The sequence below is a fragment of the Danio rerio genome, chromosome 12, assembly GCF_052040795.2.
Source record: "Danio rerio strain M-AB ecotype USA chromosome 12, GRCz13ab, whole genome shotgun sequence".
NCBI classification, from domain to species: Eukaryota; Metazoa; Chordata; class Actinopteri; order Cypriniformes; family Danionidae; genus Danio; species Danio rerio.
The window spans coordinates 28,735,610-28,762,883 of NC_141032.1; the positions used below are offsets into that span (position 1 = coordinate 28,735,610).

The window sequence follows — 27,274 nt, forward strand, 5'->3', positions numbered from 1 at the left end:
CCGGTTCCATAAATGTCATGTCCACATTAAAAAAGTTTCTGCTGCTAGAGAGCATTCTGTCATAGGCTACAGTCTTGTACTGTTAGATACAGTACTGCTCCTCGATCTCTCTGCTGTGTATGCTCATTCCCAGTGGATCTTGTCATGAAAATTTAACAAAACTAAGTTACAAAATGTGATTTTTTTTCATTTATATAAAAAGTAGGGATACAATAAAGTTATATATATATATATAGTTATTATGAGTCAGCAACAGGGTATGAAGAACCACAACATGGCAAAATAAAAATCATGGCATCTTTGAAATGAGAAAGGGCTTACCTTTTTGCCTTTTTTAGTATATGACCATGAATATGTGTTGTATCCTCAAGAAATGCTTTCATGCAGTTATAGAACATTCGTTTGCTGAATGTGTATAAAATAAAATAAAAATTATGAACTTTGCAGCAGCATTTGTAAATCATTTTTAGGTTGTGGTTTGTCTGTTTGCTTGTTTTGCAATAAAATGCGTAATATAACATACACAAAAAATAATAAGAGAGAAAATCTCCACTAAAACATTATACAATAAAAAAGATATAATAAAGAAATAAGTGTTCACATTTAGCCACTAGAGGGAGACGAGTGTCCACGTTATCTAGAGAGAGGAGTTCATGCCAAACGGGTTCATTCACACTGATGGGCGGTTACGCGGTAGATGAAATAGTAAACTAGACTACATTTTCTTTGAACGATGCTCAGCTAGACAAAATTGACGTGCCGATTTCTCTATAGCAAAATGAAAAGAAATACCGGATTCTTTCTATAGTTGGCATGTAATATTTAATCAGAGGTTGGTTCGAAAGTAATATTGTCACGAAAATAGTCAAATAATGTAATCTGTGTTAGCCTATAGACTCTTTACAATGTAGTCAAGTCTGTGTTATAGTAGACTTAAGTCTTGATAATAACCATACATTGCCAGTATATTTCTTCTAGAAACAATAGTTCTACAACCTACAAACGTGTAATTAGCCTACACAATGTAATTTGACTAACACTAAACCTAAATGTGCTGACCAACTACTCAGCTGCATGATTATGTTGGTTCATGATTATAAGCTTATCCATGATGGGATTGTTTTAAAAGTTGCTGGCTACACTATCACTTTACTTGAGTTTCACTGTACGTTTTTCACAATTTACCACAATCAAACTGGAGTTGGTAAACTCAATGGATTTTTTCGTTTACAGCCGATTTACAATGATGTCAGTTTCTCATAGTTCATCGGTGAGATCATTTACTTTATCTGGTCATGTTAACATAATCTTCCTCTATTAATAACAAGCGGTTTTGATCACGGTGATCTTTCGCAGGTATAGGCAACAGTTCCAGAACCCGCGGCAAATGTTCGTGAGTCGATCCCTCATATGCCCCCTCCCTCGAAAACAAGCTTTTACCACAATTTACTCTATATTTGGTGTTGGTCTGATGTCTGTGCTGGACCGTAAAGGAAAGGAAGAGGAGGGCGCAGACTGCACAAACCACCGGTGAAGTAGAGGAGAACAGCGATAACAACGATGGAGGAAACTTCAGCCAAACTCTTCAGCTTATGGATTTACTGTGTAATTATTTTCCTATCTGATGTTGGACTAGGTACGTTCGTCTTTTTACTTTTCTGTGAACCTACTTAATAGGCTAGTTCTGTGCTGATTCTTCTTTTCTTGTAAGATAGCAATTGTATTTAATATAGGCTATATAAATTATCATGCATGAACTGATGATGTTTTTAAAGATAGAGCATGTTTGATTTTTTGACATAATAGTTCTCCCCTTTTTGTCTAAGGACACTTTGATATCTTTTTTTTAAGGACCTCCTTTTTTGCTTCCTAAACCTTTTTGTGAAAACTTCTTAAAAGAACCATGTTCATATTGTGAAGAACATTTAATTTTTAATAAATTACCTGTGTCCACTGTAACGTATGGATAGATGTTAAAGGTTTAACATTGCCAATGAAGACCATTTATTTTTAAAGACCCTTTATTCTAAGATTGTAGGTGAACTGAAATGAATGTCTAAAATGTTTTGTCAGATGTATTCATCCCTTTACTGTGTAATGCTGATCCACACAGACTTTTACAACATTCCCTAAAACGGAAAGCAGTGAATTTGATGTTTATGATTAGACACGTAAGTCCCACTTAATATTAGGTGGCCTTAACTAAAACAATATGTACTTACACTGAAATCATTTGTTGTTTTACATTGTACTTATGACTGATTAAATACTTGCATGTGGTTACATCTGTAATTAATTTCTGTAATTCACCTTAACCCACCCCTACACCTAAACATACAACCACCAAAAATGTCCCTAAATCTACCCGTATCCCACCTCAAGAGCAGCAAATCTGCAGTTCATTATGAACACAGTAAGTACACCGTAAGTAGACCGTATTCACATTTTTGATGCAAATACATACAGTTATAGTTAAGGCCTACTAATAAAAAATGGGATTGACACATTTGTGTTTATATAAAGCTGCAGGCTACAAGTTAATGCAACTGGAGATCCAAAATGAACATTTCCCTGTCTTTTCTAGGTTCTAACGTCTGTACTTCTCGAGGAGCCAGTACATGTCAGCAGTGCCTGGCTGTGCATCCAACCTGTGCCTGGTGCTTTCAAGAGGTGTGGCGTTCTGCAGTGTTTAATAGCTGAGTTGAAACATGTTTACATTAGATTTTATCACACTATCAAATTGCTACATAAAGGAGAGAGCAGTAGAATTAATAGTAAAATCTGAGTTTTAGTGTCAAATTTGTTTTGTGTTTTCCTTTCCCCTAAAATGTGTTAGTATTTTTCATCAGTAGTACATTGATCTGTTGAGATCATAATTAAATGAAGATTAAATAGGCTCAAATTAACTGAAATAGGCTGACTCTCTGAGTCAGTGGATTGTTTTGTTATTTGACAAAACATCAGTTGCAACAATTAATTGTTGTTGAAGACAATGTTCATTTTTGTTCATATTCTCTTTATAGTTTCCAAAATAATCAATTGTATATCTGAGTCTGTTTTTTAGTTTAATTTAAAGACAAATGAAGTTCAGTTGTAAATAACTGAGTCCATATAAAGCAAAAGTCAAATAGAGGGAGGTTTGCCAATGATTTTGTAGGAGGAACGAGTTACAACATGCAGTGAATTCCAACAACAAAAATTGTTCAGTATGTTCAATAGCAGCTTTTATTAAAATAACTTATTGGCAACATAATGTGGATATGTTATGTAAACATACCCAGCAGGCACAGGACATCAACGGGATGTCAGATAGACATTGTACACCAATGCTGTGGGGACGTTGAATTTTGTTTGGAAAACCGGGTTGACATCAGAACCCACATCAGGCTGACATCAATGTCCAACGTTCAACTTAAAAACATCCAAAAATCAAGGTCTAATGATCTTACAGCTTGTCTTTGTGTAGACGTTAACACTATGATGTCTATCAGATGTATTTGGTTGCCATACCTGACAATAAATGTCAGTATTTGACGTTGGTTTAAGCTGTTGGCTCGATGTTGGATTTTGGTTACTTCTCAACACAACCTAAAATCAATCAAATATCATCGTCACTTGACGTTGTTTTTAGATGTCAAAATAATGTTGTCATTAAACACTGGCTGGACATTAAATTTTGGTCACCTGTCGTCATGACCTAAATTTAACCTAATATTAACGTCTTTTGACATTGTGTGCCTGCTGGAATGGTTCATAGTTCTGATTGTCTGATTTACCAAAATTGTACATCTGAATAGTTAGAAAACTTGTGCAACAAATACAGAATAAAAACAGCCTGACCTTATAATGAAATACAGTTAAAGTCAGAATTATTAGCGCCCCTGTTTATTTTTTTCCCCAATTTCTGTTTATTGGAGGGAAGATTGTTTCAGCACATTTCTAAGCATAATAGTTTAAAAAAAATATTTCTAATAACTGATTTATTTTATCTTTGCCATGATGACAGTAAATAATATTTTACTTGATAATTTTCAAGACACTTCTACACAGCTTAAAGTGACATTTAAAGGCTTAACTAGGTTAATAAGGTGAACTAGGCAGGGGTAATTAGGCAAGTTATTCTATAACGATGGTTTGTTCTGTAGACTATCGAGAGAAAAAAAATTAGCTTAAAGGGGCAAATAATATTGACCCAAAAATTGTTTTTAAACAATTAAAAACTGTTTTTATTCTAGCCAAAATAAAACAAATAAGACTTTTTTCAGAAGAAAAAATATTATCAGACATACTGTGAAAATTTCCTTGCTCTGTTAAAGATCATTTGGGAAATATTTTAAATAGAAAAAAAAAATCAAAAGGGGGCTAATCATTCTGACTTTAACTGTATATGCTTTTAGAAATGTTGTCTTAGAAAAAGCTTAAATAACTGGTCAGTATGTTATCATTCTTAGGCCAAAAGGTATCACCTCAGAGACAGCTCACATACCTTTATTTCTGCGAGTGTACAGAGATCTACTGTATGTAAACTTTTCTCTGTACACTTTCTGAAATAAAGGTACAAAAGCTGGGGTTGTATCTTTTCAAGTGTAAAGGTATTTCGTACTTTACAGCTGCACATTAGTACCTTTGGGTTACACTTTTATACCTTCAAGGTTCACTTTTGTACCTAATGTGCTATGAGATGCCTTTTTTGTTAGGAACAAAAAAAGTACCTTTTGAAAAGGTACCACCCCAGTGACAGAGCTTATACCTTTATTTCTAAGTATGTACACATATGACTGAATGTGAAATGTTTGTTAGGATTTTGGACAAGATGTTCCTGGCTCTTCCCGATGTGACCTGAAAAGGAACCTTGTAGAAGCAGGATGCAACAAGGGAGCTCTGGAGTATCCAACCAGCAAAATGCACGTAAAAGAGAATGAAGATCTCAGTGACAAGGCCTCAGGATCCACCACTGACGTCACCCAGATCCAACCTCAAAGCATACACATCTCTCTGAGACCCGGTGAGTTCATCAGCTCATCAGTAAGCAACCGCAAATGACATGTCCCTCCATGACTCAATTGTTACTCTGTCATCCCACAGATGATTCGCAGGTTTTCAAGCTGAAAGTCCGACAGGTAGAGGACTACCCTGTGGATTTGTACTATCTGATGGACCTGTCCTACTCCATGAATGACGACTTGTCTCAGTTGAGACGGCTGGGGCGAGGCCTGGCTGAAGAGATGAGCAAAACCACTAGTAATCTGCGCATGGGCTTTGGGGCTTTTGTGGATAAACCTGTGTCCCCGTACATGTACATCTCCCCTGAGGAAGCCGTGTTAAATCCCTGCTACTCGTGAGTGATGACATATATTTACATGCTGAAGATAAACATTACAGATGATGGGTGTTTTTTACTATCTTGTAATTGAGAGTTGTGCTTTTTGGCTGACAGAATCTGATATTACATCTTTAGACACTGCTATTATGGGTGAGGTGTATTGTAATGAGCTGAAATGTTGTGTTTTATTTATGGCAGCAAAGTTGAAGGAAAAGTTGTATTTTGTTACTGGCTCTGTTACACAGTTAACAGTAAAAGTAGTACCTGGTTATATGGCTGCTTCCTGAGCCTTTTCATTGTGTTGTCCTGCTGTTCTTTCATTGAAACTTGTTATTGTTCTTTCTGAATCATGTTAATTTTGTGCTTAATCGGGCTAGAATTGAGCTAACAATAAGATAAAACATTCAAGCGGTAATCATGCTAGAATCATGCTAGCTTTTTTATGCTAAAACTAGAACTAGCCGTGTGATAAAAAGGCTGACTGTGTGCTAGATCTTGGTATAAAGCTGTTGGCAACATTTTAATACATGCTAGCATTGTGTTATACAAAAAAACATGCTAGCAGTTTTAGCTGCTCGAAACATGTTCCCTCCATGGTATTACACACAGTGTGAAAAGCAGCATGCTACAGTAAATCAGGCTTGAAAATAGAAATGTGCTAGTAACATATTATGCTAACCTGATTTCACCAAGTAGGACATGTTCCTTGATTAACATCTAAGTTGATCCTGGAACAACATTCCATTTAGCCAAAACTTGGCAAACATGCTAACATGTTAACAGTGAGCTAAATTATAGAAACATGGTAACTATATACTAAAACAGTAGCAGTCTGTCATGACAGAAACATGTAGTCAATATGATAAAATCAAAGCTATCACAAGGCAGTACATAGCTTTTTGATTTTGTGACAAATATGTATGAGTTCATACTCATTCATACAATTTAGTACAACTTGCTTATCCCCCAATGACAGTTGGATTTAGGATGGGGTTTGGTTACATGCCTTCTTTTAAAAATGTTACCTTTTCGTAAGATTTAGCCACAAAACTTATAATAGTTACGTTCATCGTGAGATCAGTCTGGTTAAAATATGTTGATAGTAAGTCACAGTCACGCTTGAAACATCCTAGCAATATTAATACTAACAATGGTTACCTCGTCATCAAACTTATTTAAAGAACTGTTTTTAGTTAAAGCCAAGTCTTCTCAATCCCACATCAACATTTGTTTTCAGACAAATGTTTTCAGATTATTACGGGGCACCCATGATGATAAATTATCTTTTATAAGTTATCTGGACAGAGCTGTGTGTAGGTATAGTGTGTCCACAGTCATTTTTGAGTGAAATAAAGAAAATAAGTCTTTTTTTTTTTAATTTCCTGATGTTAAAATAGGATCCCCGCCCACCAAATTGATTGATAGCCGCATATTACCATGTCTTTGTAGTAACGCATATAATCATATCAACAAGACAGGATGTACGTAAAGCAACTGGGATTAAAAGATCTCTTGCACTCGGAATGATCATCAATCATCATCAAATGTGATCAAGAATGAGTTTTACAAGTTGAAAATGTTTTTAAAACAGTGCATGTTTGCAATTAATTACAGCTATTTTACCATCTTTATCACCACAGCCGCATGTCAGTACAATTATAAAAGAAGACACTTCTTTAATCCCGCATTGTGGACGTTAAATCAGGTTTATTTTGTACATTAACATAATAGATATCCATACAGCAGTGGATATTAACATGTATCCTGTCACATTTGCCGTGCAAAAACAATGCAAAGTTAAACATGTTTGCTGTGCGTGTGCATGAACTTTGTAACAACATTGTGTGTGACTCATTGCAGAAAGGCTTGAATTAACTCAACAACAAATAATCGAGAAAGTTTTTCTATCAAACGTTAAGTGAGAATCGCCTCCTTCATGTCTATCACTGTGCTGTTTATCTGACACAGACGAGGTGGAGATTGAGGCACACTCTGACAGGCACATGGGAATGGTGGGTGGGGAGAACTAGCATTTAAAGACAAAGGCCAAAAAAACAGCTACATAGTGTTTAGAACAGAAAATTCTAACATTCTAAAAAATATAATAAATAATGTGATGGGTGTTTTGAGCTGAAACTTTACAGACACATTCTAGAGACACAAAAGACTTCTCTTAAATCTTGAAAAAGGGGTAAAATAGGTGCCCTTTAAAATGTCCTTTTTTAGTCTTTCTGCATCTAAGCAGTTTCTTCATTATCTCATATGTGCTAGAATCCCGTACAAATGCCAGCCTCAGTTTGGCTACAGACACGTTCTGTCTCTGACGGAGGAGGTGAACCGCTTTACAGAAGAAGTGAAGAAACAGAAGGTGTCCCGAAACAGGGACGCGCCAGAGGGAGGCTTTGACGCCATCATACAAGCAGCCGTGTGCAAGGTTGAGCTCTCTAAACAAAATGATTTAATGTTTATATTTGACTTGCTGCCATTTTTACGTCTCTTATTTAATGATTTTGTCTTTATTCCAGGACAAAATTGGTTGGAGGCCAGGTGCATCCCACTTGCTGGTTTTCACTACAGATGCCAAAACACATGTGGCACTGGATGGGCGTATGGCAGGAATTGTGCGACCCAATGATGGCCAATGCTATGTGGGCAGGGACAACATCTACAATATGTCCACAACTATGGTACTGAAAAAATACTGCAGGTGTTTTTTATTATGTAGTGCATATACTAATGGATAAAATATTTTCAGGACTACCCATCCCTGGCACTAATCACAGAGAAAATGTCTGAGAACAATATAAATCTGATCTTTGCTGTAACTAGCCATGTGGAATCACTCTATAAGGTAAGAAGAGCAATAACTCAGCAGTAAATCAATACTGTATGTCAGATATAATATTCTAGAACACTCTGAAAGATTTCTCCTCCTCTTTTTGCTTTGTAGAACTACAGTGAGTTGATCCCTGGCACTGCAGTGGGTACGCTGTCCGAGGACTCTCATAACGTCATCCAGCTGATCCAGGATGCGTATGCTGTAATGTCTCTTTTTTATTGTACCAAAGGGAATTTCTGGGTTTAGTGCAACTTTAAAGAGTAATAATTCATTTCTGTCAAGATGAACTTTTAATAAAATGCCAGTGCAGTAGAAATATTAAAAATGGTTTAAATCCAGTAGGACATGATTAGAGAAAACTCCCCAGTCATGGGTGTTAGCAAAAATAGAAGAAAACTAATTAATAAATAAGTTAAAAACAACATTTTGCTTGACATATAGTTAACAAGCCATTTTAATGACATCTTTCTGCAGTTAAGACACTGACTGAGTGATTATGTAACCACGTAGGAGAGACGAGGCACAACGGAGTGAGGATCCTTATGCAGGTTTTATTCAGAATCATGGTCAGACAGGCAATGATCAACAACAGGCGCAAATGGGTACAAACTAAATCTGGAGGCGTCGTCAGGTAACAGGCAGATGGTCAGACAGTTAGCAGACGTAAATGATAAAACAAACCAAGAGTCGGAACATGTAGAAAGCTGCTGTGGGAGTGTAATCAATAGAGACTTGGAGCACTTGTGTGTGTGTGTGTGTGTGTGTGTGTGTGTGTGCGCGCGTGTGTGTGTGTGTGTGTGTGTGTGTGTGTGTGTGAGTGCATGTTGCATGACAGGACTTATAGTTCATATTGAGGCAGGATTTAGTTCGTGTGAATGTGAATGTTCTTTGGCAATCTATAAAGGTTAGATTGCTGGTGGTTGTGACAGATTTCAATGGACACGCTTCTGAAAAACAGAATGCGCTGTAATTGGTTAGCTGTTCCAGTGCTTTAGCCACCCTTTGTTCAAGCATTAAATCATTACCTCACGTGGGAGAGTCGTGGGAAAGCAGCGAGTGTTTACTAGTGTGAAGTCAAAATTTGTTTACTTCATGTTTAAAGTTGTTGCACATCCTCTGGTTCTCACCTCAGAATGAGCAAGTTTGAGCTACTTATACATTCAATAAAAACAAAACACCCACAAAGAAACTCGACACACAGAGGAACTTAAACCCCCCCTGTCAGCTAGTGTGTGAGAAGTGTTATTGGAGAGGAACACAAACAGCACACTGGAGTACAAATTCACAACTACGCGCATAGCTTGCAGAAGTATAAACCAATTAAGGCTGATTTTTACTTTTGTGGCCACTTTGCAGCCACATCTGATCTCAAGTCAAGTAGGACGATGGATGATAAATGATAAAATAATAGTTCTTAAATCGTAATCGAGTTAAAATGTTTTTACGCAGCGGATGCGCTTCTAGCTGCAACCCATCACTGTGAAACATTCATACACTCTCATTCACACACATACACTACGGACAATTTAGCCTTTCCAATTCAACTACCACACGTCTTTGGACTTGTGGGGAAAACCTGAGAACCCGGAGGAAACCCACCCGAACATGGGGAGAACATGCAAACTCCACACAGAAACACCAACTGACCCAGCCAAGGCTCGAACCAGCGACCTTGAAGCGAAAGTGCCTGTCATCGGAAACACGTGCAGTCATGAATATTTAAGAAGCCGGGTCTTCTCAGGATAAGAAAACTCTGCTATGAATAATAATGAGAAACCGAAATGTCTTCACTGGACAGGTAGATCGGAGCTATGTCATTGAATTTGGTCCCGCCCCCAAAATGTTTTTAAATCCAGAAGATAAAATTTGCAAAAAAAAGCTTAAAATTATCCAGTTTTTTCCACAATTAAAGCAACAAGTGCTAACGTTCTAACAGGTGTTAACTTTGTCTTAACCGATGCTCATCACACACAGTTCTGTTAAATGCTCAAAGAAGTACTCAAGAGTTTTTTGAACCTTTAACTATGTAATTAGCACGTTTTCGAAATGCCCAAGACTGCTGAAGAATAAATTTTAATTTAATTAAAGCCATAATCTCTTTACTAAAATCATTGAACAAAAAAAAAAAGGTTTAATTATCCACACTGTTTCACGTTTTTACTATTTTGAACCTTTTCTGTTGCTCCTGCTTTGAGTTTTCTGTGGTGATCCACATTATGCCACATGTGTTACTGATAGAGTTGTACTTGGGTTGATCATGGAACTTTCCTTCTCCATCTATTGTCTAAACTATTGTTTTCTATTTTGTTTCTACAACAGAAACTGCGCTCTAAGGTAGAGCTGGAGCTCTTGAACGTCCCGGAAGAGCTCAGTCTAACATTTAATGCCACATGTCTCAACGGAGAGGTCATTCCTGGGCTGAGATCCTGCTCAGGCCTCAAAAGAGGAGATACCGTTAGTATCTTATTCCTTCTTTATCTCTATCTGTCAGTTTCTCTAATTTCCTCCATCCATCTCCTTCCATTCTCATGTTGTTCCTTTATTCTCATATAATAAAAATCCTGGTGTTGCTTCACCAAACCGCTGCATCCAAAATTCCCCCCCAGTTCAATTCAGTCATTTCCTTTTCAAAGTGTTTTACCAACTCTGATCTTTTGACATGTTCCACTTGAGGAGGAAATGCCCTTTCTAATGTGCAATCATCTGCTTTCCTTGATAAATGAGTTGCATAAAATAATGTGGTTTCACTCCCTTCCTTGGACGTGGTTAACTGCAAAATCTTACACACATGCAGGACAAGTGGGTGTTAATGTGTCATTACTCATTTTGCTGAGTCTGTCTGGGGATCAGACGTGCCCATTTCCTGTTCTCTGCTCTGCTATGACTCAAACTACCCAGCCTTCTTCTGAGACCGTCAGTCACATGTTAGTCAATACTGTCAACAAGATAAAGACTCGGAAAACTGAGCAAACTCTCTGAAATATTATATTATATTATATTATATTATATTATATTATATTATATTATATTATATTATATTATATTATATTATATTTTTTAACATAGCGTTTGTTTTTCCTGTATTTTTGGCTAACATTACACTTTAGAGGGCCATCAACTTCATGTCTAGACATGCTCTGAGAGTCACTAAACAAGTATTTAGCAGTTTTATGTGAGAGAATCATATTATCGTGTACACAGAAACCCGAGTGTCTTCATGACAACCCGTCAAAATAAAAGTTTATTTGATTACTATGAGTATTATTTCAATAAACTGTGACAGCAATGTACTTCTGTTGTCTTGTAGAATATACTTCTGAAAGTAATAATATTGATAATAAACACTGCAATTTAAGGTTTAATTATACAGTCGTTCTTTTATGTTTTCATTTTATCAGGAATAAAAGAGAAAGGCTATAATTACTCATTTTATCCCATGAAATCTGAATAAATAAACAAAATACAAAAATTAACTATTGATTAATGAAAAAAATTTAATGATTTGTTTTTTTTTTTTACAATTTTCAGCACTAATTATATTATATTATATTATATTATATTTAATATTAAGTAAAATGACTGCATAATCATGTATTTAAAAAAGAAAATCAAACACAGAGTCTCAAAAAACATTTTGTAAGAGGAACTACTTTCTTCCACCATCCATTCAAATCTGCAGCTAACGTCAGAACAGCAAAATCGTTACTAATTCACCAACGTCACTTATAGTATTTGAATGATTATACAGTAGTGATGACAAAACAGGGGATTTTGCTCACATTTCAAGATTATAAGGCTGATTGGCATGAAATGCCATCAGTCCACAGAGTTTTCCCAATATTTCTCTGTTGCAATTGGGTGATCACAATAATTAACCCCAAAAAAGCCAAAGCAACGCAATCACTACTAGATAACTGTTGTGTTTGCAATAAGGAAAAACGCTAAACACATGCGCCAATACAGTGCATCAATACACTGCAATTACTATGGTATATATACATTACTACAACATACAAAAGAGAGACATTGACTTAGAATGTCACTTATCAGTTCAATAATGATTCGATCAAATGTAGTTATAAATTACGCTGTCAACTGCCTTTGCTCTGCTCAATGGCAGGCTGATAGAGATTTATATAAATATTTAAAAATAGGCACTATCCTTATAAATAAACTACATTGTTGCAATCTAAACAACTACATTCTTGACTAAAAAGCCTCAAAAGTACATCATGTTGTCTAACAGCAACAATATTTGTCCAACTATAGTGTCCTCTTCTTGTTGCTGTATGTAGGTGGAGTAATACTGCAGGGTAAATAGGCTGGACGAGTGCTATTTGCAGAATATTGCTTGGCTATCAGCCAATCAGGTTCAAGAACAAGACAGAATTGTTGTATAAATGCATTACATATCAAATTAGGGATGCTCATTTCGGTTAATTTTGCTAACCGACAACCGCCGCTCATTAATCGGTTATTAACGGTTAACTGGTCAGATTACTATTAATTTTATATTAAACAAATTGACGTGTCTATTTTGTGTCTGACACATTAAATATTGCATTTTAAAATACTGATTTATTTTTATATGCTAGCATATTAATAACAGAACACAACAACAGAGCATTTTCACGCACCTGCAGTGTTTAGCACAGAAGAACAGAATAAACTAAATAAAATGAATAGGACTGCCCTAAATTATTTTCACTTAAATAATTAATTTATATTACAAAACGAAAATACTGACTGATTCTTTTTAAATACCGGCATAGGCTGTTTTTTTTTCCAATCATATGTTTTTTTTCTTCCGTCAAATAAAAATAGCTGACTTCCTCAAATTGCCCGCTCCACGAAAAATATGCATTTATTTAATGCCCCGCTGTTATTATTATAATCACAAAACCTTTTTACATTTTTAAAAGAAATCATTATTTTAAAGATTATGTCCTGATGTATGGTTTCCTTTCTCTCCCTCGCGGTTCAAGTGTGCGCACTGCGTGATGAAAAGACAAAAACAACGCGCACATATGTTGAAATTTTGTAAAAAGTTATGTTGTTTAAATATGATATTGCATTAATGTGCATACATGCTTTATAAGCTTTAAAATAAAAGGTAAAGTCTATTTGTTGCGTTTATGACGCAGATCCAGGTCAACATCAGCGCTGGTTATAGCATCAACACGTCTGTTTCAAACAGCAATTTGCTTCTTCCATTTTGCTTCTTTGGCAAATGTGTCTGTAGCCACGGGTTATACGTTATCGTCCTGCAAAGTTAAGTATGTCTTGCAGTTAAACAAGTGGCAGACCACAGCTAACGTGCTTTTTTTCCATTCCAAAAACGCGAGGCGCACCTCACTGCTTTTATGTTGACAAGGAAAAAAGAAGAGAAGAAGCGCGGTCCTCTTATGAAACGACTGAATCAGCTGGGTATCGATTGTGCAAAAGTGTTGCTGTCTATGTTGTTACAATTGTAATATTTATTAATATTGTCACATTCAGGATTTGTACATTCATCCAGCTCTGGATAACTTAAAACAGCGATTAGACCTTCAGAGCGGCATTAATGCGTCCTGAAGTAAAGCGAAACGGCTATAAACTCCAGCAAGATAGAGTGATTACAGAGATATACAGAATAATACTTTATCTTTAAATAAAGTATAACTATAGAAACTGTGTTCATCTTAACTGAAAGCTTCTGCGTGTTTGCTGACCTCACGCATCGCGCACCTGTAAGTCAGTCAGTCAGCACGTAACCCCAAAGGATTAAACAGACAGCGCACAGCACTATACGGTTACAGAAAAGTTTGCGCTGTTATAATCCACTTACCTTTTAATACGTTTTGGTGCGATTATAATATATTAAAACATATTAAAAACAACAACAACAATAACTGAAAAGATTTTGTTCCCCGCCATGGAAGAATGAATGTAGCGGAAACCAAGCTCTTTAAAAGTTCTCTGTAGTTGTCTTGACAACACAAACTACTGCTCTGGGATGAGCCGCGTGCAAAAGATGCCCCTCTTTACGCAAAGGCGCATTCAATCGGCCCCTTATGCAGTCAAACTAAAAATATATAAAATAATAATTTTAATCGTTTAACTGATAGCATTAATCGGTCACAAACGCACCCTTTCGGTTAACGGTTAATCGATTATTTTGAGCATCCCCATATGAAATAAATAATGTCTGCTTTCTAACACATTCATCAAAATCATCTTTCCAGGTGTCCTTCAGTGTTGAAGCCCGAGCCAGAGGCTGTCCGAAGGAGAAGCGCAAAACCTTCACTATAAAACCAGTGGGCTTCAAAGACACCTTGCAGATCACAGTCAACTTTGAATGTGAGTGTAAATGCCAAGCAAAGGCTGAGCTTGAGAGTCCCGTCTGCCACCACGGCAATGGCACCTATGAGTGTGGCATCTGCCTGTGTCACCCGGGGCGGCTGGGTCCCCGCTGCGAATGTGCAGAGGGCGACTACAGCCCAACAGAACAGGACGCCTGCAGTGGGCCAGACAAGGTGATCTGCAGCGGCCGGGGAGACTGTGTGTGCGGACAGTGCGTCTGTCACAATAATGACTTCGGCAAAGTATGGGGGAAGAGATGCGAGTGTGATGATTTCAGCTGCCTGCGCTATAAAGGAGAGCTCTGCTCAGGTAAGACATATTTACTTTGTTTAGTGTGATGAGTTTTTTTTTCTATGCCATTTATACTAGAGCAGGGGTTCTTAAACTTGGTCCTAAAGGGCTGTAACGTGCCTCTACACACGCAAGGATGTTTCTCAATAACCTTGTAAGAGCTTGATTAGCTAGCCCAGGTGTGTCTGATTGGGGTTGTAGGACACCCCAAACTTTGTAGGACAGCAACTCTCCAGGACTGAGTTAGAGAGCCCCTGCACTAATAGCCTAAAATGCCTGATACAAGACTATTCACTCTCATTGAGCATGTGCATATTTTGCTGCCATCTGTATTTATGTCTACCACTCATTTAATGGTGATGTAAGAGAGAATTTACGAATGAGGGAATGATAAACACTTACGCAGTAGTCCAAGGATAGGCAAACTTCATCCTGGAGAGCCAGTGTCCTGCATAGTTTTGCTCCCACCCTTATCAAACACACCTGCCTATAGCTTTCTAGTCATCTTGAAGACACTGATTAGTGTGTTCTGGTGTGTTTGATTACTGTGCGAGCAAAAGACTTCAGGGACATCAGCCCTGAAGAATCAAGCTGCGGTCACACTGCACTTTTCTCCCCATAGACTTCTATTCGTATTCACGTGAATGCGTCAAACCGGAAACGCAAGCTCAAGCGACAAGTTTTGCAGTTTACTGCATTGGAAAGTTCAAGCTCACATGATTGCGTGAGTCCAACCAAAAATCAAAACATGACCTCTCTGGACAAAAATTGAAAACATGTTTTGTAACGTAATGTGTATTTTTATATAGCGCATTTACTCTGTGTATGGCCATTCACCCAAAGCGCTTCACAATTATGCTACACCACCCCTAGTGTGCAGCATTCCCTTGAATGATGTGGCGGCAGCCACAGGACAACGGCGCCAGATTGCTTACCACACACCAGCTATTGGTGGAGTGGAGAGACAGTGATAGAGCCAATTCGGTGGATGGGGATGATTGGGAGGCCAAGATCATAGTGGCCGATTGAGGGACTTTGGCCAGGACACCGGGGTAACACCCCTACTCTTTATGAGAAGTGCCATGGGATTTTTAATGACCACAGTGAGTCAGGACCTCAGTTTAACGTCTCATCCGAAAGCCGGCAACATGGACCAATCAACCTTTTTTTAATGGCTAATCATCTTGTTTAATCCCGCCCCTTTTCGCAGTGCCGTACTACAGAATTGCGCTAGCACAAACTTTAGTGTGAATGCAGCATCACATTTGCCCATCTCTGCAGTAGCCCAAAAGACCAATCGTAGAGCCATTGTGGGTTGCCAAGCCTCTTTTTTCAGTCTATACTGAAATAGAGACCAGCATTTTCAAACTAAAACAACAGGTCTCATTTGCTAATAATGCATTTTTTTATTTAAATGCACATTAGAACTTCTCACCATAACTTTCCCCCTAATTCACAACACATGCGTACACACATGAATTTGTTCTTAAATTCATTCTTCTGTTAGGGAACTTTTTTTACTGATTTGCATGATACACACCTACACCAGCTCTATATAAGGGCTTTCCGCAAAGCGGCACTTGTCCAGAGAATTAAAAGAAGTTAAATGATGAATTAAGAAGAGACAATTACGGCAATAAAACAAACAAAAAAAACTTTGACACTAATGAATGTTTTGATGTTGGATGTGGAACACGCTTTCAGTTCTGAAAAAGCAAAGTAAAACGCACTGCATTTTTAAAATTTTCTCTTTTGAAAGACTTTTCAAAACACATTTTATGATGTTCAGGCAACTACGCTGTATAAACGGTCTTGATGCTGCTCAGGTGCTTTTTCTGCAGAGTTGACTTTTTCAGCTGCAGGCGCACAGAGCACACAGTCAAAAATCACGCTGTGTAGCAGGCAAGCATGAGCCATACATGCAAAACACATAATAACAATAGAACACTTTTTTAAAAACAAAAAAGGTGCCTCATGCTGCAAAAAATTAATTCTCTAAAGACGCAAACACAGTTGTGACTAGCTTATAAAACTTTCAAAACACTTATTATAACACTTACAAATTTATATAGACACCAGACAAATCTATAGTAAAACTAGGTTGTTGGCTGATAAATGCATGCAATGTAAGCAGTGAGTCCTAATCGTCTCTTGTATTGATTGTTGTCAATGGTTTTGGGTGTTTTTATGGGAATTGGTGAGAGGGGTCTGGATGCAGACCTGGTGCAGTTGCAATCTGAGCTGCATGCAATGCTTTTTAATGCCTGCCCCTAACTCTACCCCTCATGGTGACGTCACTAACTCCACTGAATATATTGTGTCTGACATTGCATCTGTGAGATATGCAATCTCAGTTTGCATTATCATGGCTGCAGCCAGATACTATTGGAATTGGTTATTTTAGTCTAAATTCACAGATGAATTCTTTTTAGCAACCTACAAACATGAAGCACTGCCAATGTAGTTCAATTTAAAAAAAAAAACAAATTATTATAATGAGTCTTTTTAGTCTATTTAGTGGAACATACAACCCAACCAGTGTGACCTGAACAAATGACTGTTTTATTTGTTTTTAGTAATTAAGAACATCAAATAGTGCAACCACTCAAGTCTAGTTCTTAAACAAATGATTCTAATGAATTGTTCATTTGTTGAGTCAGAAACATAAAGCAGAACCGATCTGGATTCCAAATGAATGATTCTTTATGAGTCCACGGTTTCTAGTGAAACAAATACGAACAGTACTTCCAATGTGGTCCAGTTTCAGGGAAAAGAAATTGCTATGAGTAGGATTTAGTACATCTAATTCATACAGTGTAAATTTGATTCCCAGACAAATGATTCTTATGACTCTTTTAGTGAATCAGAAACATACATCACAACCAATGTAGTCGGATTCCGGAACCAAATTATTCTTTTGAAGCGTTTTAGTTTTTTTAATGGACCAAAACCAGAACCAGTTTAGACGGATTTAATAACAAATGATTGTAATGAGTAATGAGTTAAGTAAAACATTCAGCAAAACTACTGTGATCTCATCATTTCTAAGCAACTAATTCAATGATGAGTCAGTTCTTTTTAAAGAAATAAACGCATACAGCTTGCGGTTACTTAAAGTTGTATGTTGTACTTAAAGTTGCTGTTTATTTGTTCATTTATTAATGTAGTTACAGATAGATGAGTTTTATAAATGTGTTTTCCTTTTTGTCAAATACATTTTAGTCGTTTTAAAATCTTACAAATACTTACATACAGTAGTGTGCTTAAAACAATGCCACCGGTTTAATTATTGACTTTTAAGTGTGACTTCAGCATCCAAATATTTTTGGGCCGACTGTCTGTACCACCGCTGACCAGCCATGAACAGTCTGTGTTCTTCAGAGCTTATTATTTTGTACAAACGTCTTTCTTCACGAGTAAGATTCCCTGTTCCCTGCCTCACATCACCTCAAAGGAATTACCTACAATAATAACACTAAAACATCTCCTGCATTAGCCGAAGAACGAGCTCCTCTTATAAATAAACACGCTCTGTGGGACTTGGCCGACTAAACCCTGTGTTGACCTATTTGAGACGTGCATGTTTGTTCTTCAGACGAGGTGTTGATGTTCCACTGAGGCGCATTTGAGCTGGAACGCTTCATATAAAATGACTAAATGCCGTTGTGCTCCTCCTGAAGTTGTGTACCTCTTGGAAAGGGGGTTGGTTTCTTGCTTAAGCAAAACCAGATCTCTGTGTACATGATTCCAGATTTCGACTTCAGCAAGTTTGTAGGAGAAAATATCTTTTGGATCTACAAGAGGTCTCTTAAAGCCTCAATAGCATATTCCCAGAGGTTCAAACTTATCCAGAAAATGCCTTTCTGCGTTGTCACACACTGATGATGTCATTGAACCAAAAATAGCTTAGGGAGGGAGTAAAGTGGTGTTAGGGATGATGAGAGTGTTTGCATTGTTTTTCTGTGGGAATAGTAATTACATTCAATGTTATTTTTTGCTTTTGGTTAGCCATTGTTTAGCCATTCGGTTTAGTTTTTGAATTTAGCCACATCATTGTTGGGGGGGTTTTTCCAGTCTAAATCCCCAGTCACTCATAAGTCACTGTTTTGCTAAGGAATAAAGCGTTGTAATCTTTAACAAAAACACGCACATTGCCGCAGACGTGTTTATAATTATATCTGTAAATCAGGCATGTAATGGGGCCCAGCATTCCATCTTCGAAAGTCAAATGAAATATATAACGCTCATCACATTAATTCTCTAACATTCCTCACATTTACCAGCACCAGATGTCCATTTTTAGAAATCCTTGGATTAAAAAAAAAGAAAGATGGAGCTTTTTGACAACAGTTGAGCATGATCGCCAGAGGGGAATTTCATTTTTGTACCATGGAAAGGCTCGACATAATATTTGGGAACAAGTCTCTTTTTTCAGCGCATGAGTGGAATGTTCAACTTCTATGGGCTCGAGTTCAAACTAACCTCATGATGACATTATGGGATTGGAAACTGTCTCGGAAGGGTGACACAAGCAAATATAAAACATATTTATTATATTTTAATAATAATAAAAAAACATTTACCATCTAAGCCTTTTTCAAAGAGTTCATGGTGCACTCAGATTACCTATGAACAGGAGAATGTGGAACATGCATTATGATGGTATAGCTCCTGGCTTCTAAATGCAAGAGCCAGCTACCAATGGACCATAGATATTTACATTAGATGTTGCCTACGTTATTGTTGTCTATTGGAAGGAATGCGTCAAAGTTCCGATCATGACCGTATGCGGAAAATTCGCATCCGAACTGAGCTGCGGATTCGTTCAAATATTTAAACTCCTGCAACTAAACCGTATGCGACCGGCCGACCGGATGTGATGTATTCCAGTGTTGTCCAAGCAGGTCTGTGTGCGCGAGATGAGAAATAGCAGTTTTAAGGTTATTTTTTGAATTAGAAAAAAAGTCTATATTAACAGAAAACACTTCTGTTTATAAATGTAAGTAACAAAGTAATAAAAATATAATTTTTTAATGTTGCCTCCACATTCCCTCCAATATTTTAGTGGTCTGTGAGTTTCTAGTATTCATTCATTCATTCAACCACTGTGATTGCACAGAGAATAATGGCTCTTGCTTTTGCACTCCTCTATTTTGGACACTTCAAGAACAGCTTCTCTGCCATAGTGCAAGTCAGAACTGAAAATATTGTGCGACTGCCACAAAGGGGCGTAATATGACAGTCGTAGTCGTAATGTAGTGTGCAGTGGAAAGTCTGCTTCATTCTAACGTAGGGAGCGATTTGTTTGTGAATGAATCTCCGTTATGAACGACTTGTTCATTTAGCCGACAATAATACAAGTTTCTAGCCCCGCAGCATCTTGTTGTCATATTTTATTTACATGGTTTGCTTATTTTATTCAACAAAACTAGCATAAGCCTAGTATTTAGTGTGGGTTGTTGCTACTTTGCCTTATTGTCAGTTCAGTAAAAGACTGTATTATCATCAATACTTGTTTAGTAACATACAAAAATGTAAAAATAAGATCTTATCTATGAAATGTTCTGCCTTTGTGCTTTGTTTTCTTCGTTTGCTCATTACTAAACCTATTCGCAGCGCAAAAGTCCAGCATCTTCAGATTGGCTTTAGTCTTGACTAGTGTGGTTGAATGACTTTTGTCCTGGGAGCACTGTACAAATATGGCAGCACTATTGACTCAAACTCAGGGTCCGTATGCAACATCTAGTGTATATACCTATGCCATTGGAGGCTGTGGTAAAGTATAGTAACAAGTCTGAAGTGTACAGTGCATAGGACTGCATGTGTATGTGCATATTGTGCATCAATAAGCTAGGACAGTGCAGTCAGTTAACAACGTCAGCTGTCACAACAAATCTGTCTGTCATGTGCAGAGATGGATCTCAGACAACAAAAGTATGGATCCAAGTGCAATTTAGTAAGAGTATTCGTGTAAGCAGGCAATGGTTAAAACAGGGGCAAAACAGGTACATACATGATATGCAAAGCATAGTCCAAAACAGGCATAAGGTCAAAAACTAGGTCAATAACAAACTAAGATCAGAACCATGGCAGGCAAAAACAAATAGCAAACAAAGTCCAGTCCAGATGATCAGTGATGAGAGATTCACCTGTGTGTGAGTCATCAGTGGTGAACGGCAACCGGTGTGTGTGAAACAGCATGATGGGAATTGTAGTGTGTTGGTGTGATGTGTAGTTTATCAGTAATCTGCCAGGAGTGGATTGCTGTGATCATGACACTGTCAGTTATTTTTTAAAAATCTGTTTTCCTATTTCACTAGAGCTTTGTTTTGTTTTTGTTTTGTTTTTTCTGGTCTGTTGCACTCTTTCCTATCTTTTATCTGATTTTTCAGTGGTGTACACTTAAGGTGGAAAACCAAATATCTGGATAAATTACTTCTGACAGTCAGAGAAGTATTTAATAGTACTTAGGTTTTTTGAAAATCATCTTAATTGCAGTTTATAAACGTACAAATGTAAACAGTCTGCAACATTTTAAATCAAAAGTGTGAATGATAAATAAAGATACTGTCTCTCAAATGAATGCTTGGCTCTAAATCTTCTAAAAGAGTAATTCTAGTTATAATTTTTCACAAAGTAGAAAAATCTGCAAAATCCACACATGCATGTGAAATGTGAACACTCTGTAAGTGAAGTTTCAGTTCAGACATGAAAAGACTAATAAAAACAGACTTAGCCAGCTGACTAATCAGCGGTGTGTTTCCGAAAACCATTGTTAGCCAACTGATCGCAAGTTCCGTCGTAACAAACAAAGTTCATTGATTTGGCATTTCCCAAATCTATCGTTCCAACGAACATTTACAAACTACGTTGGAAACTTGTATGCTTGCAACTACACCTCTGGAGCTGTAGTTAGAAACATAGTTCCTGGCTGTGTTCTATTGGCAGTTATCCCCCCTGTACCCTATTTGTTAAGAACATTCTGACATTTAAACTTGAGATTATTTATTTATTAAAAAAAAACAAATTTAAGTATTTGTACAGTTCAGGTTTAGCGATCTTCATGTTTACAATTGTGCTCCCTTCGCAGAGTACTTTGAATACATTGATGTCATTTTAAACATAGCCATGGCTCATGACGAAAGCTGCAGGTGACCTATTATTTAAAAGCAGAATTTATAAGCTGGTGAAAACAAAAAAAACATAGCAAACGTTAATGCTTTTAATTTATGGTAGGTTATTTATTAAGTATCTAAACTGTATAGGACATGAGCCTGTTGGTTAGAATATTTTTGCAGTGGTTTGCATGTGTAAAATTAGACTTTTCGAAAAAATTATAAAATAAATAAACAATATCCTACATAATAGTAGTAATCATCATCTTTATCATCAATGTTATTATTAAAGTGTTTTTTTTTTCATTTTGTAATAAATAATTAAAAAATACATTTAATTTCTTAATAAATATCCTCATTGTTTATTTTTGTATGATATTAAAATATGTGTTAGCTTTTGTAAGAGGTTTTATGTTTTAGAATAGAATATGTAATGTTCTCAATAATATTTGTAAAGGAAACATTGGTCATATATGTGCCATTTACACTCCAAAATTATATTAGAGTGCTTCATATGACCTGCTCTTTAAAGCAATAGTTCACTTAAAAAAAAAAAATGGACTCATCCTTTTAAACCTTAATACTTTTTGTTTTCTGTTGGACACAAAAAAAGATAGTTTGAAGAATGATGAAAACTGGTAGGAAAAGCAAATACTATAGAAGTCAATGCTTACCGTTTTCCAACATTTTTTCAAAACATCTTGTCAAAATTTATATCAGAAGAAACTCAAACAGTTTTGTGACAAATGATGGAGGAGTAAATAATGAGAAATTGTATTTCTTAAGCTTTTATTTTAATGATTAGTATGATTTCTGACATTCTACTTAGCTTGCAAACTGTTATAATATATAGTAAGGAGGTGGGATTATTCAGACACAAACTTGGTCTTAGATGCCTAAAATAGCCACCCTCATGCATTGCAAATATGCCGTCTGAGCTAACATACTTTCCTTGAAATGGACTTTATCCAGTACAGTCATGTGAAGTCTGCTCACTCATTTCCATCCTCATATTATTTTCCCCTTAATGGCTCACTCCAGGTCATGGCACTTGTTACTGTGGGTTTTGTCAGTGTGATCCGGACTGGAAAGGGGAAAACTGCAACTGTTCCACTCGAACAGACACCTGTATGTCCAGCTTGGGTCTGCTGTGCAGCGGTCGGGGTCAGTGTGTGTGTGGCAGCTGTGAATGTACTCAACCAGGTGCTTATGGATCTACCTGCGACAAATGTCCCACCTGCCCTGACGCCTGCACACTGAAGAAGTGAGTGTCATACTGATATTAAGAAGCATAAAAAATGTTTGAAACAGCATTCCAACATGGTTTTTTTTTTTAAACATTTTTAATAATGAATGTTTTTAAGAAAGCCATTAAAAGCAGTAATAATGTGAAAAAAACGTTAATTTTTTATTAAAATTAATATTTGAATGGGAAGTTCCTGAGACTTTTATTTTAGTATGTTGATGTACTTTCCACTAAAACTGAATATTGAGTAGGGATGAGACTTTCTTTTTGAGCATCATTCTCTTGTAGCAAACTAACGGTAGAGGGACGTGGCTAAGAATGTTGTGTCTGAAGCTGTCAAACTGACATCAACATAGAAATACTGCCACCACAAAAAAAACACAGAAGCAAATGGTCAAACTTTGATTTAAGATTACCAAAACAACTTATGTATATATATATATATATATATATATATATATATATATATATATATATATATATATATATATATATATATATATGTATGTATGTATGTGTGTGTGAGTGTGTATACACATATACATACATACATATACATACATACATACATACATATATATACATATATATATATATATATATATATATATATATATATATATATATATATACACACACACATACATACATACAAACATACAAACATACATACATACATACATACATACATATATATATATATATATATATATATATATATATATATATATATATATATATATATATATATATATATATATAATTTTTTTTGATTAATGAATTTTTTTAAATAAATTGTTTACCCAAAGAACAATAATATGCAACAACAAAATAAATATTAGAAAATCTGATTTTTACACAGACTTTAATATTTTGTATTAATAATGTTTCTGACACAGCAGATCAAATTGAAAACAATAGAAACGGTTTGTTTGTTTATTTTGTAATATTTTTCGAACTATTATTGATGCCATGTTTTTGATCACAGCTTTGGTGAGTGGAAGAGACTTGTTTACTAACATTTAAAAACCATTATTATGTTTATACTTAAGATTATTTGTTTGAAATGCTATTTTTCTAGGGAGTGTGTAGAGTGTAAGCACTTCAAGAGAGGGAAACTCTTCGATGATGATTCCTGCACTCGCATCTGCAGAGATGAAATCAGACTAGTGGATGATCTTGGTATTGCATTATTACATTGACTAGATATCCAAAACATTTCATCCTTTTATTTTTTTTAAATTGTATTTTTGTCGTTTTGTTTTTATATTAGTTTAATATTTTTATTTTATTTTTTATTTTAGTTTTTTTGTTTTATATAAATTGTCTACATTTAATTGTAACAGCTTGTTTCTAACCCTAGTGTTCCATGATAAGAATGCAGTGAATTGCACCTATAAGGATGAGGACGACTGTGTGCAAAGGTTTCAGTACTACGAGGACAACAGTGGCAAATCCATCTTGTCTCTGGTCAAAGAGCCAGGTAACATACTACAAATGCTCTCAATTCTATAGAAAAAATGACCTGCACCAGTGATTATTACATATTAAATTCTGGTCTCCATCTTTGTACAAGAAGAGTTTGAGAAGACAAAGGTAAGTTTCATTTGATATCTATTTTGAGTATTTCTTAGTATTAGAGACTGAAGAATATTGGAGTTTGCAGTGTTTGTGGTAGTGTATGGAGGTGTGTGTGTTCAATGTGTGACGGCTGTAAATCCAGGAGCCTGCAGTGAGAGTCTGCCACTTTAATGGACACACATGTGGAACACGGGCTCTATTAGTGGCGCACACAGCCTCAAAACCCACCTTGTAAAAACACACGGCAATAAACAACATGCAAGCTACTGAGGAAGCCGCTGACACAGTGTAATTCCCACTGGGACAGGAAAGCTTCAGACAGGAAGCAAAGAGCCAACGCAGGACAACATAAAAAGGAGAGATTACAGAGATTTTAAATAAATAAATAAATAAACAGTAAAAGAAAAGAAATCAAGATGCATATATATACACTGCTACTCAAATGTTTGTGGTCTGTAATAATTTATTGTGTTTTTTTTTTAAATAAAGAACTTTAGTTATGCCAGGATACATTACATTTTGTTAAACCTTGTAGGGTAGGCAACTATAATTTATAACTTACTATTCATGAAACAATTATAGTTTCCACATTTATAATAATTATAAATGGTAGTTAAGTGGTAAATCTGCATAAATTATTTCAGAAATTACTCAGCATTAGAGATTATACCAATGTGCTCATTTATAACAAAAATTTGTTTTTTTTTAGGACCATTTAACCCATTTAACATAGGACACTGGCAATTTTTCAAAAGACTTATAAGTCATACAAAATTAGCTTGTAAGTAAAATGCAGGTTCCTGTAGAGTTGGGTTAGGGTGATAGAATATACAGTTTGTACAGTATAAAAACAATGGAAACTTATAAAATGTCCTCACAATTGACTAAAACAAATGTCTTTTTTGTGTATGTGTGTGTATTTATTATTACCAGGTTTTATACAATTCTGACTTTAAAAATTTCTTTAAAAACGGGTCCAAAATAACTAAAAAGCACTAAATAATTACCATATTTTTATAAAATATATACAGCGTTAATAGACTACATTCAAAAACACATTATGATATCTTTCCAACAGTAAATTTGTGTATTGTAGCATATTATTGTATCCTTTTTAACACCCTCGTTTTCTCTTTCATGTCCACTAGATTGCCCTAAAGGCCCCGATATCTTGGTGGTGCTGCTGTCAGTAGCTGGTGCCATCTTATTCTTGGGTCTTGCCGCCTTGCTTATCTGGAAACTATTAATAACCATTCATGATCGGCGTGAATTTGCGAAGTTTGAGGAGGAGCGGGCACGAGCTAAGTGGGAAACGGTCAGTGAAGTGCAAAAAATACACACTGTTGAGCATGTGATCACAATGGCAATGCAGCATGTTTATAAAGATACCCGTGCACATGTGGACAATGACAGAATAACACCAATGTTTTAAGTCTTGTAGTGTAAGCTAGGCTTTAAACATACAGCGCTCAGAACCTAAGCTCAGAAACTAAGCTCAGAACCCATTCAAGAGTCAACGGTGATGCATTTAAAAAATCTCAATGCAGAATTAATTTCTCAAATGATTTTTCACCACAGCTCTTTTTTAAACCTGATTTTTTTGATATTCAGATTTACAAATGAATACACATTTAAACAATGGTCCACTTGTATATTTAGATTTTAAAAAACTTGTAATATGAAAATGAATCAACTGCGAATCTGTTGGACAATTGACTGTGCAGCTCGCAGAACTATAGATGTTGGCAGGATGGTTTTACTGTTTCGGTGGCATGCTGTTTTCCCTTTCAGAACAAAGAAAATGTCTCCGTACCCTTGAGCAAGTTTTGTTTTCAATTATCCAGTGCTAATTAGGTTTTCCCCGTGAGGTCTCAAACCACATGTGAACCCTCTGATCCTTTCTGTTCACTCCCCGCTTCACCTTTTATCTTAAAATGTGTGTAATACGACTCTTGTTTAGGGAGGATTGAGGCTAGAAAAGCATATGTTGACTATTCTTAATAGATACTGAATGATAACATTGTGTTTCCTGTTGTAGGGTCACAATCCCCTTTATAAAGGCGCCACGTCGACATTCACAAACATCACATATCGAGGCAAAGACTGACCGCAGAGAAAGGACTGGACAGCGCTAAAAAGACAGTGTTCTTTTTAAAAGTTTAAACGTTAAAACTTTCTTAAAGAATTATGCAAACATGAAAGAGTTGTAGATATTTTGTTGCTGTACATATGTAAAGTCAAATATGGCATCTTCATGTGGCAAGCCGTTTTAACATTTAATCTATAAACTGTTCTAATATTTATTTTCATGCAATACCCAGTTTTTGATATTAGTATTTTTTATCTTATTCATTATGTATTATATTCTAGTTCTTATTTATTAGATACTACTACTTATTAAATGGACACTATTAATAGCTATTAAAAAGTTTCTAGTATTTATTCATTAAAAACTAGTATTTAAAATTGCCTTGAATCGGAAGACGTGCATACATTTGAAAAGGAGCATGATTTGTTCCTTTGGGAACCGATTGGAT

General features: G+C 36.0%; 1 protein-coding gene across 1 annotated transcript; it reads left to right on the forward strand.

Annotated features, from left to right (window-relative positions):
• Window positions 1-1,483: 1,483 nt before the first annotated feature.
• itgb3b (integrin beta 3b) lies at window positions 1,484-27,165 on the forward strand. Its single transcript, NM_001082948.1, is given in 15 exon segments — window positions 1,484-1,636; window positions 2,585-2,670; window positions 4,801-5,005; window positions 5,086-5,338; window positions 7,595-7,757; window positions 7,849-8,010; window positions 8,079-8,174; window positions 8,274-8,363; window positions 10,482-10,616; window positions 14,387-14,813; window positions 22,952-23,174; window positions 24,238-24,338; window positions 24,520-24,639; window positions 25,886-26,052; window positions 26,776-27,165. Coding segments are annotated over 15 exon segments (2,373 nt in total). The 5' UTR covers window positions 1,484-1,560; the 3' UTR covers window positions 26,845-27,165.
• Window positions 27,166-27,274: the final 109 nt, after the last annotated feature.